Consider the following 12,710-nt stretch of genomic DNA (forward strand, 5'->3'; position numbering starts at 1 on the left):
AAGGATAGGCACCTGGGAATTGGCTCGGGGAATGAAAGCTGAAGGGTCTTAGCATGTAAGCAAACCCTAAAGTTTACCAAACTTTGAGTCCAAGGTGGGGTAGCCTTAAAATTCAAATGGACATGGCTCCTGGTGGTTTCTGGGGTGTGGGGAGTTTTGTCTCCAGGTAGGAAAGCTTCGTTGTGTCCTGGCACCCCTGAGGGGCTTTGGGTGTTTGCCCAGAACCCACATGGCTACTGTTTCTGTGGTGGGGCAGACGTCTCCTCCACACGCAGTCCCTTCCCCAGCCCGGGCTGTCTAGTAAGTACGTTGGCCTCTGGAGGTCCTCAAGCCAAGCGGGGAGTGCAGTGGTTTGACTAAGAATGGCCCTCATAGGCTCAGGTCTTTGAATGTTTGGGGCCCAGTTAGTAGACTATTTAAGAAGGATTTGGAGGCACGGCCTTGTTGGAGGAGGAGGCGTGGCCTTGCTGGAGGAGGAGGCGTGGCCTTGCTGGAGGAGGAGGCGTGGCCTTGTTGGAGGAGGAGGCGTGGCCTTACTGGAACAGGAGGCGTGGCCTTGCTGGAGGAGGTGTGTCAGTGGCTTTGATTTTTCAAAAGCTCACACAAGGCCCAGTCTCTCCTCTCTGCCTCCCCTGCCTTTGTATCAAAATGTAAAGCTCCCGGCTATTGCTCCAGTGCCGTCCCTGCGTGAAGCCAGCACCGTTCCGTGATGGTCCTGGATGAACTAACTCTCGGAACCTGTAAGCAAGCCCCCAATCAAATGCTTCCTTCTATATGCTGCCTTGGTCATGTTGTCTCTTCACAGCCATAGAACAGACAGGAGAAACGGGGGTACCGACTGCGGTGTGGGACTAGGTGTAGGAATCGGCTGTAGAAGACTTGGTGCATGCAGGAGCAGGAGGCCCTGGTTCCATCTTAATTACTGGAAATTTGCAGCAGTACAAACCCAGTCTGCCGCTGATATCCTAGAGGCTGCTTGGGCAGGAGGCTGGAGCTGAGAGGCTCCGCTGGGTCTTACCGCCGTTCCATCTTCGGTCTGCTTTTCTCTCTTCTTTCCTGGCTAGCCACCTGCTTCTGTTTCTGCTCCCATTGCATACTGAGCACCCTACTTTTGATTTCATTTCCTTTCCTTCTGTAGATAACAGGTACTTAGTTCAAGAAGACTAGCCCCAACACAAGGTACATGAACCAGTACAAAGTCTCCACAGTTTCAAATCATTGAGGGATGATTTCTCAATGGGCGGGGCTTGATAGGTAGGCTGTTTACAGGCCCCTGTTTCCTGAGTGCATCCTCAGCTTCTGCCAAGCGTAGTCAATGAAGGAAGTGCTTTCAAGGACTGCCTCAGAAAAGGGGCACCTAGAGTGTTAAAAACCACCTACTCCTGCAGGGTCAGGAGAACCAGAGGGGGTTAGGCTTGAGTTAAACCGCTGCATTCTGAGTTCCTGACATGGTTCTCCTTCTGGTTTTGCTTGCTATGGTTAAGAGATGGGTGTGGCAGGCTAGAGAGGTGGCCTAGTGGTTAAGAGCATTGACTGCTCTTCCAGAGGACCCAGGTTTAATTCCCAGTAACTACATGGCATCTCTCAGCCATCTATAATGGGATCTGACGGCCTCTTCTGGCATGCAGGCATGCATGCCGATGGGGCATGCATATACATAAATCTTGAAAGGATGGGTGTAACAGATGCAGGGGTTACTTGTTGCAGAACCTTGTGGTTGTGGGGCAGTTGTGTTAAGGAAGATAGCCACAAATAAACTGGTGTTTTGTTTTGTTTTTCTTGTTGTTGTCAAACAATGGGCCAGTGTCTGAAACCTTACTTTCTGAACCTGAAACCTAACTGTCCCATGAGCCTGTTTTATTTGAATGCCACAAGACTCAAGGATAGATCACGGGTAGGTCAGGCATTGTCTCCCCAAAAGACTTCCAGCCTGTTCATCTGGGGACTAGAAGGAGATGTGATGGACATCAGAAGCAAGTCTGTGAGGGGGGACCCACCCTGTCTGTTGGTTATGGCTCATCGTGGGCTAGCTGGCCTGGCTTGTGAAGATCTAGGGAAAGATTCTATGAGGGTCGTTTATGTGACTGAGCCATTTCTGATTGTGCCCTGGTTCTTCCCTCTTGGAATGAGAAAGTGTGTTGTCGTTCTAATGGTTTTTCTGGGGTCTTTGCTAGTGATTTGAATTTCCAATTGGTGGATGGGTCCCAGAAAAAGGCAGATAAATATTGGCCCCTGTGCCCTCTGGCTAATGGGTTGGACCTAACCATCTCTGCTTCTGTCTCAAGCTGCGTGGACTTGAGTGGGTGACCGTGGGCTATAGAATCAGACAAGGCTTCGGCAGAGACACCTGTAGTCAACTTGATACACAGAGCTTCCGGTGCCTCTTGGAGCATGCACGGATTACCTAGAAAGCAGCTCTTGGGGCCAAATCAAGGGTTTTTGAGGACTTGGTGGCACCAAACATTGTGGAACACTAAAGGAGGAAACCAGGAGATGGCAGGGCACTGAGCCATGCAGGTTTGGGATCTGCCTGCCAATAGGCACTACCTACTCATCCAGGTGGAGGAAGACAGGGGAAGGGATACCCGAGAACACTGGGGAGACTTGAACCTTCAGACACTCAAACAAATAAATCCTGGTTTTCTTTATCAGGAAGTACTATCCGCTGAGTGATAAAAGAGATGGCCACCTCAGTGAACCCTAATTAAAATGTCTCTCTCTTCCTTTCTCTGTCTCTCTGTGTCTCTCTCTGTGTGTCTCTCTCTGTCTCTCTGTCTCTGTCTCTCTCCCTTCCTTCCTTTCTAGTTTTTTTTTTAATATTTATGTATTTGTTTACTATGTATACAGTATTCTGTCTGCAGGCCAGAAGAGGGCACCAGGACTCATTACAGAGGGTTGTGAGCCACCATGTGGTTGCTGGGAATTGAACTCAGGACCTTTGGAAGAGCAGGCAATGCTCTTAACCGCTGGGCCATCTCTCCAGCCCCGCTTTCTAGTTTTTTAGAGATAGGGCCTCACTATGTCTCCCTGGCTGTCCTGGAACTCACTCTGTAGGCCAGACTGACCTCGAACTTGCAGAGACCCACCTGCCTCTGTCCCCTGAGTGCTGGAAGGTGTGTGCCATTATGCCTGGCTCATAATACTATTTTCAGTTGTGCAGGAGACAGAATGGTCTAAGGTCCCTTATGTTCAGCTCTTCTACCTTTGCAACCACTCAGAATTGGCTTCACAATTGTCAGCTGAATTCCATTACTTTGACTGTCTGGCGTCCCCAAAACCCTGTCCACCATATGCTGGAGGGCCTCGGAGAGTTGTACCTCAAGCTCCCCAAATACCCTCAGGGGCTCTAGAGTTGTTTCCCTTGCAGAAGATGGTGGGAGATTTAGGACCCATGTAGGTAGGTTCACAGAGCCTGTTCATTAGCAAAGCTTAAAGATATCAAAACAGTTGGGGAGAGCCAGGTATGGCTATGCATGCCTTTAAGTCTAGCACTTGGGAGGCAGCATCAGATGGATCTGTGAGTTCCAGGTCAGCCTGCTCTATATAGTGGGTTTGGGGCCAGACAGAGCTACTTAGTGAGACCTGTTTCAAACAAAACAGAAAGCAAGATTGAAGGTAGTTTCGTGGCAAATCCTGACCCATATGAGCAGGCCTACCAATGCCCCCAAAGTCTTTTACTGCACAGCCTGGAGGGATGGATGCTAGTCTTAGATCAGACTTCAACCTCAGTGGAAAACCAGGGTAATGAAAAAGACAACAGCCATTGGTACTGACTGCTGATTGCCCAGACCAAGACTCCCAGGTCCAAGTTCTCACAGGAGCCCAGGTTGTCCCTTCGAGAGATCCCAAAGGTCACTGGGAGAAGAAGCATTGTATCTCTTATTTCTGAGGGCTTCAGGAAAGCCAAGATCAAACCTCTTTTTTGCTCTTAGAGGCTGGCTTTTTACCAGGGAGCAAATGAATCTCCCGCCACCTTTTTCAGCAATTAAAGAAGGCTATCAGAAAACACACTGAGTCCTCAGAGGAGGATGCTGAAAGACAAACTCCTGACCCAATCAGCCCCAGGCAGCCATAGAGAATCGCAGAAACCAGCTGTGGTAGGATACGCCTTTAATCCCAGCACCCAGGAGGCAGAGGCAGGTAGAGCTCATGTTGAGTTTTGAGACCAGCCTAACCTGGTCTATGTGGTGAGTTCAAGTGTAGCCAGAGCTACATAGTACAACCCTGTTTTATTTTTTTTTTTGAAGTATTTTTCCAGAAGCTGGTGGATGAACCAGGTAAGCGCCTAGACCAACCGTTCTAACCCAATAGTTCTCAACCTTCTTAAATGTTGCGATCCTTTAATAGTTTCTTACGTTGCAGTGACCTCCAAACATAAAATTATTCTTGTTGCTACTTCATAAGGGTAATTTTTCTATGTTATGAATTGTAATGTAAATATCTGTGCTTTCCATTGGTCATAGGCGGCCCCTATGAAAGGGTCATTAGACCCCCAGGTTGAGAACTGCTGGTCTAAACTGATACTCATTGTATCATAACCTGGACTGGGAAAGGAAAAGGAGAAAGGACAAACAAGATGCTGGCCTACTGGCTGTTCATGAGAGTTACCCAAGGAGGGGCCATCATGAAGGGTCCCTTCAGGCCATGATTTCTCTGTGGATAGTCAGGGAACTTCTAGAAGGAATCTCCCAAAAAAGAGCAAGCTAGAAATATGTCTCAGCTCCCACCCGGACTCTGTCCCAGTAGTCAAGGCAATCACCGGACAAGGGCAAGGTTTCCCTGAACTCTAAGGCTCAAGGTCACTCCTTCATTCAGTGGGTCCCCAAGGCCTCCTCTCCAGGCTTCCGTAATCCCAGTTCAACCTGAGGAGCCCCAACTTTGCAAATGGAACCCCAATGTGCAATATTGCTCTTTCTCCGGTTCCTAGTTTCCCAAACTGCCACCTTTGGGGACATATCAGGTCAGTCATGAAGAGATTTTTTTTTTTACACAGCATCTTGCCTGCCAGTGAGGAGACCTCTATTCCAACACCATTTTTGCATTGTCTAGAGACCCCTGCACCCATTTTGGGAAGCGACATTCTCTCCAAGCATCAGGTTGAACTTGTTTTGCCTCTGGGAGGGAACCTATGCTTGCTTCTGGTAGAAGTCAGTGTATATCTCTCAGTATGGGCAGATGAAGAGACTATAGGGAATGGGTTCTCAACCTGTGGGTTGCGACCCCTTTGGAGTCACCTAAGACCATCAGAAAACAGATATTTACCTTACAGTTCATAAAAGTGGCAGAATTGCAGTTATAAAGTTGCAACGAAAATAATGTTAGGGCTGGTGAGATGGCTCAGTGGTTAAGAGCACTGACTGCTCCTCCAGAGGGCCTGGGTTCAATTCCCAGCACCCACATGGCAGCTCGCAGCTGTCTGTAACTCCAATGCGCATGAAATAAAGTTAAATAAAAAAAAAGAAAGAAAGAAAATAATGTTAAAGGGAAGGTTGAGAACCACCACTATGCATAGGGCTATCTTTAATGCTTCACCTGTTCTAACATATTTAAAGGACCCTGCTGTGGGACAGTGGTCTGTACCCTGTCACTGGTATTTTAAATAAACGCTGATTGGCCAGTAGCCAGACAGGAAGTATAGGCGGGGCGACCAGGCAGGAAGTAGAGGCAGAGCAGAGACAACAAGAGAATTCTGGGAAGGGGTAAGGTCAGTCTGCTGTAGTCACCCAGATGCAGAGGACACAAGATATGCCTACCTCACCGAAAAAGGTATCAAGCCACATGGCTAACACAGACAAGAATTATGGGCTAATATAAGTTATAAGAGTTAATAAGAAGCCTGAGCTAATAGGCTAACCAGTTTATGATTAATATAGACCTCTATCTGTTAATTTGGGACTAAATGGCTGTGCGTGGCATGGCTAACATAGAGGGACTGGGTAGGACAGAAACCTCTGTCAACAAGGCCACACCCATTTTCCTCACCGGAAACAGTATTCACTAAAGCCTGAAGAGACAGAAGGATTCAAGTCTATCATCTTTGCCCTTAAAAAATAGGGACTCTAGAGGGAAGGGTTGTTCTGGCTCCTATAACCCACCTATTTTGGAAGTTCAAACGAGCCTCAGTGATTGGAAGTTAGTATGAGACTTGGGACTAATCAAGGCTGTGGTCCCTTTCCACCCTGTACTGCTCAGTCCCTCTGCCCTCCTGACCCAGATTCAGCCTCGAGGAATTTACTATTCTGCCGGGATTCGAAGAATGCCTTTTTTTTTTTTGTATCATCTGCAGCTGGATACTTGGCTTTTATTTGCCTTGGAGACCACACTTTTAAGGCCTGACAAATTACTTGGACTGTCCTGCCCTAAAGGTTTAGGGACAGCCCCTGTTTATTTTCACTTGCCTTGGTTCAGGACCTCATAGTCTGGTCAGTCCCCATGTAACTTTGCACCAATAGGTAGATGTGTTACTCTGGGAAGCATGCAAAGATAGACTGACAGGGAATTGAGTCTCTCAACTTTCTCCACCCTATAATGATCTGTTCTGTCTCTTTAAGAGACAAGCCATAAGCCACGCCCACTCCCTCCCCCCATCCGCTGAGTCAGGCAGATCTTCCTTCCTGCTTGCAGCCTGAGTCTCTTCCTTTTTCCATCTCCCTCTTGAAGATGCAGCTTCTGTCTCTTCTCTCTCTCTCCCCCCTCCCTCTCCCCATCCCTCCCTGACCCTCACCGTCCCTCTCTCTGTATCTCTCTACACACCAATTCCCCAGGCCTGTATGCACCTGGTGTAATAAACTCCTAAGCTGGGGGGGGATTTTTTTCCAGATCAAATTAAAATGCCCATCGTTTTATTAAATATGATGCTCTCAGGTGGCTGAGCACATGGCAGGGAGACAGAAAAGCGGAGAGCACAAATATGTGTTTCTCCTCTGGGACGCCACTTAAATACCCTGTGGGAGGGGTCAGGACCTGGCATGCTGGGATTTGGAGTTCAGACTAATGCAACTCCCAGGCCAGGGGGGCAGGAATGGATGCCAGGGGCTGCGGGCTATGCTCCAGACTTAACACATCCACCACCACCCCAGAGTCTCCTCAACTTTCCACCCCTCCCCCACCACCTCAGCCTCCTTTAACCATGTGAGGGAAATGAGATCACTTGAGAAAAGCACCAGTTCTGTCAATCTCGAGTCACATACTTGAGAGCAATGCCGGAGGGAGAAAAGGAGCAACCTGAACTCTGAACGAATCCCTCCTATCCGAGCTTCCCGCTTGCCACACTGTCAGACAGATGGGTATCTTACTTAGGTTATGGCTTCTCAAAAAATCTACCCTCCCGAATTTTCAGAACCAGCCAGTCTTCTTTATCCTGTCAACGAGGCCCAAGACTCTCCCTTAGACCCCCTAACATGGGAACCCGAGGCTAATCATCCCTCCCAACACTCAAGGATGTACTCACCAGGGGCCCCTACTCTGGGCTTGCCCACTCAGCCTCAATTTCCACTGGATACTGCTGAAAGGGAATTGACATGGACATTCTGACCCAATCAATGGGACCTATACCACAACCAGTGGGCTACCTTAGCAAGGAGTTAGACTCAGTGACAAAGGGATGGCCAGGATACCCAAGGGCAATTGCAGCTGTGAGGCTCCTGGTCCCAGAGGCCTATAAATGAGCCCTAGAAAAAACCCCTCTCTGTATATTCTCTCCATGGTGTTGGGGAAATAATTCTAAAGGACACTTAGGGCTGTCAGGCTCCTAATGGAGAGACCAGAGTGGCCATTAAGGTCTGTCCTTGTCTCAGCCCTACTATTTGCCTCCCCGACAAGGAAAGTCTCGAGCATTCATGCCAAGAGGTCTTGCTGGAACCCTACACTGCTAGACCTGATTTTAAAGACTGAACTCTGTTAACTGATGGCCACTCAGAATGGAGCTCATAAGGGAGGGTACTCCGTTGTAACAAGAGGAGACTCTTGGCTCAGGCTTTGCACTGTAGGGAGACACTGAGGGTGAACATCTGTGCTGAGTCCAGATGTGCTTATCTGGTTCTGCACGTGAATGCAGCTGTCTGGAAGGAACCAGGATGAGTAACATCTGGGACCCCATTTGAGACAATTCAACTCCTACTGATGTGGCCAGAGACAGCAAAAGGGAGGGGACTCAATGACCTGGGATAGCCACCAGGTCAGCAGGTCCTGCTCCTAAAGCAGCTGCATTGAGACCAGAATGTTCCTCTGAGCCGGCTAGTTTCACGTCCACTTGACACAAGCTGGAGTCATCTGGGAGGAGGGAGCCTCAACTGAGAAAACGCCTCCAGAAGATCTAGCTGGAGGCAAGCTTGTGGAGCGTTCTCTTTCTTAGCGATTGATATAGCAGGGCCCAGACTATTGTGGGTGGTGCCATCCCTGGGTGAGTGGTCCTGAGTTCTATAAGAAAGCAGGCTGAGCAAGCCAAGATGAGCAAGCCAGTAAGTAGCAGGCCTCTGTGGCTTGTGCATCAGCTCCTACCTCCGCCCTGGTTTGAGTTCCTGCCCCGGCTTCCCTCAATGGACTTTGATTCAGGTATATAAGCCAGATAATCTCTTTTGATCATGTTGCTTTGGGTCATGGTGTTTCACCACAGCAATAGTAACGAAGGCACCAGTTATGGGAAGATTCCTTCCTCCAACCAATGTGAGAACAAGCTATATACCATCCCTAAACTGGAAAAGGCTCCCAAAGATGGCTGTACCCTCCTGGACCATCGAGGATTGGGGGCAGCGAGGGGAGAATGGTTGCCCGTAATAGTCATGTATGACTGTCTAGTTCCGTACACTGGGAATTATAAAATTATATCATCTAGGGAGGGGAAACTCCAACTAGCGAAGAAAATGTTTATGGGAAAGGGAACATCAGATGTTATCAGTGGTTCAGATAGGAGACATACCAAAAGACCAATCTGACCTGTCCCCTGCTGGTACACGGAAGCAAGCAGTCTCCAGGAGAGAACTGAGGGACTTTATTCACTGCCCAGGGGACCAAAGCCCATCTTTTCCTTGTATGGGGGAGCACTTTCACTGGCTGGGTTGACACTTTTCCTTGTAAAGTGGAAAAGGCATAGGAGGTAATAACTGTTCTAATGAAATAATTCCTGGATTTGAGGTACCTAAGGCTAGACAGTGACAATGGCCCTAGGCACAATCTACCCAGGGACTTTCCCGGACCTTGGGGACAGTTTAATCCTCCACTGTGCCTGGCATCCCTAGCCTTCTAGAAAGATATAAAGATACAAATGTGTTACTAAAAGGGCACCTCAGTAAACCAATGCAAGAAACTCCTTGGACCAAGTTGCTACCCTTAGCCCCCTGATGGCTCAAAGTCACCTGGAATTGGTCCCCTTGAAAGCCTTTTGTATGGCAAGTTTTTCCTTTCAAGGGATTTGCTACATGAGCCTGAAACTAATCAACCATCTATGTCACCAAATTCCAACAAATCCTTTCAGAGAACTGTGAAACAGGGAGGCCTAGAATGAAGGCAGGGATCTTTCCCACTGCGTCCCAGGGACCTAGCTCTGTGGTCAGGATAATTAAAGAGATACCCTCTCTAAATCCCAGTTGGGAGCTCCTTTCTGTCATTTTATCTGTGCCTCTGGAAGCTAAGGTGGCTGGCATGGACTCGAGATCCATCACACCAGGGCCAAGGGACACTTTTCATAGTCCCCACCTTATGAGAAAGCGCCTCTGTGAACCACTGGAGGCTCTGAGTCTCAGGTGAGCTAGAGCCTGCCTGTGCTCTTCACTATTCCCAGCTGGATTCTGTTCAACTGATTGTCACCACCCATAGAGTGGGGATGGTCACTCTAGCCTGGGAGATATCCATCTTACTGTAATGGCCTCTGATGTTCTCGTCACCCCTTTAGCTCCTTGGCTCCTCTAGGTGGTCCTGCACATGGGTGTGTTGCTCACTGGAATTGTACTGCAGCCCCGCCCCCCCCCCCCCGTCCTTGAACGACCCCAGAATTCTGCCTCACGGAAGTGTTCCCTGCCTGCCTCTCAGCATCTGAACAGGGCTTAGAGGAACGTGGGCAGGCAGGGAAAGGAAAGACAGGCCCCCTGAGATGGCAACTTCATGCCGGGAAAGGCATGGGGGTGGGTCTAAATAGAACCCATAGGGAGAAGAGTGGGCCCAGAAGCTCTCTAGAACACCCAAGCCAGTCAGTTGAGAAGTCTTAGGGGCCCTCCTCTCCCAAAGTGATTGCTTGTCCCCCATGGCTTGATCTTCTGTCTTTCTGAACATTCATTTCTTTATCTGCCCAAGGGACTGACCTTGAAATCTACCCAACACTCCTGCTAAAAAGACTCGCATTGCCTCACTATCCAGCCAGCCCCAGAAGGTCATGTTCATTGTCCCCCAACCAAAGGACAGACACTTTTCTAGGCCATGAGGTTGGGACTTTGGGTGTGGGGAAGTCTGCTTCTGTGACATTTTGAAGTAGAGAAGCCCTTGTCTGAGCTAACTCCCAGGGCTGGAGACTTTTTTTATTGATTCATTTGAGATGAATGTCGTGTAGGACAGACTGGCCTGAATCTATCCAACAGGGGCCTCGAACTCCTGCCCTCGCCTCCCAAGTGCTGTGATTATAGGCACACCTATGATGCTTTTGAACTTTCTCATAAAACCCCCCAGCCTGGCTGTAACCATATCCTAAGAACCCCTCCCCCACAAGAAGCAGCACTCCAGGGTTTTGATTCGGTACAAAGTTTACTAGTCGAACAACAAGGCTCACTAAAGCAATGGGAGGTCCCGGCAATGGCATCGTCGTGTGGGTTGGTTCCTTCCATCAAGATGGAGACAAGATGTTTTCCCCACAGGACTGCCCACCTACCCCACCACCACCAACCACCACCACCACCACAAGACAAACAAAATGCAAGACTGTCATAACGTGGCTAGGACTGGTTCCATGGACACAACAATTCAGTGGCATCGGTACATCCAGACGGGATGGCAGGCTGCAGCGGGTGCTGGGAGGGGAAGGAGACAGCAGCGTCACATCACGTTCCACACTCGCCCTTCAGGCCCATGCCCCTGTGGACGGGACTCCGGCAGTGTCTGCTGGTGATTATACACTTCGCACGGAGGAGGGGTGGGGAGGAGACTCCAAGGACTGGCTTGAAAGGCCCAGAAGGTGGGTCCGAGAGGGGGACTCTTTCCTGGCTGGACGTTTGCCGTAGACTTGGTGCCACTACATTCACGCATGGGCAAAGCATGGCCAGGTCGAACTTGATTCATGCAGAGTGGCAGGATGGGGGTTGAGGGGTCCAAGGCGAGAGATCAACAGCACACACTGTGGTATTCTATAATGAGCTCCGTTACCGTGGTCCCCTTAATCCCCTGGCGGCATTGTGGGCTCCGACGCTGGGTCTCCCAGCAGGGCTTGCTGAGTGGAACGGGGGTCATCGGTTCTAGACAGGAGTGCTGGAAGGGTGGCGGGCTGGGGGCTGGGAGGATCCTGGCCCTTAGGCGGTAGTAGCCTCTCCTCTGAGCCGCACGCCCACGGCTGTGATAAGAGCAGCCCCTTTGCCACTGCCGTCTTCAGACAGGAGGAAGGACACGGTACACTTTGGTGACAGTTCCTTCACAGTTTGGTGCATGATTCTGGAGAAGCTGAGAAGACGGAAAAAAACGGGAGAGAGGGTCAGCTGCGGCTGGGCTGCAAACCCGGTTCCCTTAGGTGGTGGAGTGCCTTGTCTAGCATTCAGGAGGCCCAGGCCTTGAATCCGATTCCCAGCACTGGGGAGGTGGAGGCCAGAAAGATCACAAATCCAAGGTCAACCTCAGCTATATATTAAGTTTTATGTCAACCTGAGCAACAGGAGACTGTCTTAAAAATACACAACAGAGAAATTCTACAACAAAAACCAGGCATGGTTGAGACGAGCCCGAGAGATGCAGGCTTATGGTCAGGTATGCCATCAGAGTCCCTAACGGGGAGGAATAGCAACTTGTAACCCAGCCCCACCCAAGATCTTGGTGGTCTTAGAGGACCTGAAACACCAAGCCAGAGAGTTACTGTAGCTTGGAAACATGCAGCCCGAGACTCCAAACTCATCTCCAGAGCTGGCAACCGGTACCCACAGCAGGAGAAAGCAGCCCCCATAAAGGGAGGTGACCCTTGAGGCTGGCACTCTGTGCTAAACATGACAGAGTCAGGCTAAGGCTCTTAGCCGTGACACTTGCCTCTGCTGGACACCTGCTAGGGGTGTCCATATTTGATACACATAATTTCTACTCCCTCCAGGAGCTAGAATCGCTGAGGTTGTGGCAGTCCAGGGCAGCCTCAAGATCCTTCAGCGGCTTGGTTTATGATGTACTGGGCATGGAACCCAGAGCTGCTGGCATGCTAGGCTCACTGAGCCGCATGCCCGCTGGATAGCTTCTAGGTGATGGCTAGTCTTGGTTGTCAACCTGACTACATCTAGAATTAACTAAAACCCACGCATCTGAGATTTTTCTTTCTTTTTTTTAAATATTTATTTATTTTTATTATGTATATAATATTCTGTCTGCGTGTACGCCTGCAGGCCAGAAGAGGGCACCAGACCCCATTACAGATGGTTGTGAGCCACCATGTGGTTGCTGGGAATTGAACTCAGGACCTTTGGAAGAGCAGGCAATGCTCTTAACCTCTGAGCCATCTCTCCAGCCCCTGAGATTTTTCTTAATTGGATTATTGGAGG

The 12,710-nt window shown here is 49.6% G+C and overlaps 1 protein-coding gene across 5 annotated transcripts in view; it reads right to left on the minus strand.

The window, feature by feature from the left end:
* Positions 1-10,712: 10,712 nt before the first annotated feature.
* The window catches only part of Hk1 (hexokinase 1), a 95,908-nt gene continuing 93,910 nt past the window's right edge, over positions 10,713-12,710 (minus strand). For all 5 annotated transcript variants that reach the window (XM_087898169.1, XM_087898170.1, XM_087898173.1 and 2 more), the window contains one exon: positions 10,713-11,637. In XM_087898169.1, coding sequence (XP_087754295.1) covers positions 11,490-11,637 — 148 coding nt within the window. In that variant the 3' untranslated portion in view covers positions 10,713-11,489. The remainder of the gene's footprint in view (positions 11,638-12,710) is intronic.

The sequence above is a fragment of the Myodes glareolus genome, chromosome 18 (genome assembly GCF_982192425.1).
Source record: "Myodes glareolus chromosome 18, mMyoGla1.1, whole genome shotgun sequence".
NCBI classification, from domain to species: Eukaryota; Metazoa; Chordata; class Mammalia; order Rodentia; family Cricetidae; genus Myodes; species Myodes glareolus.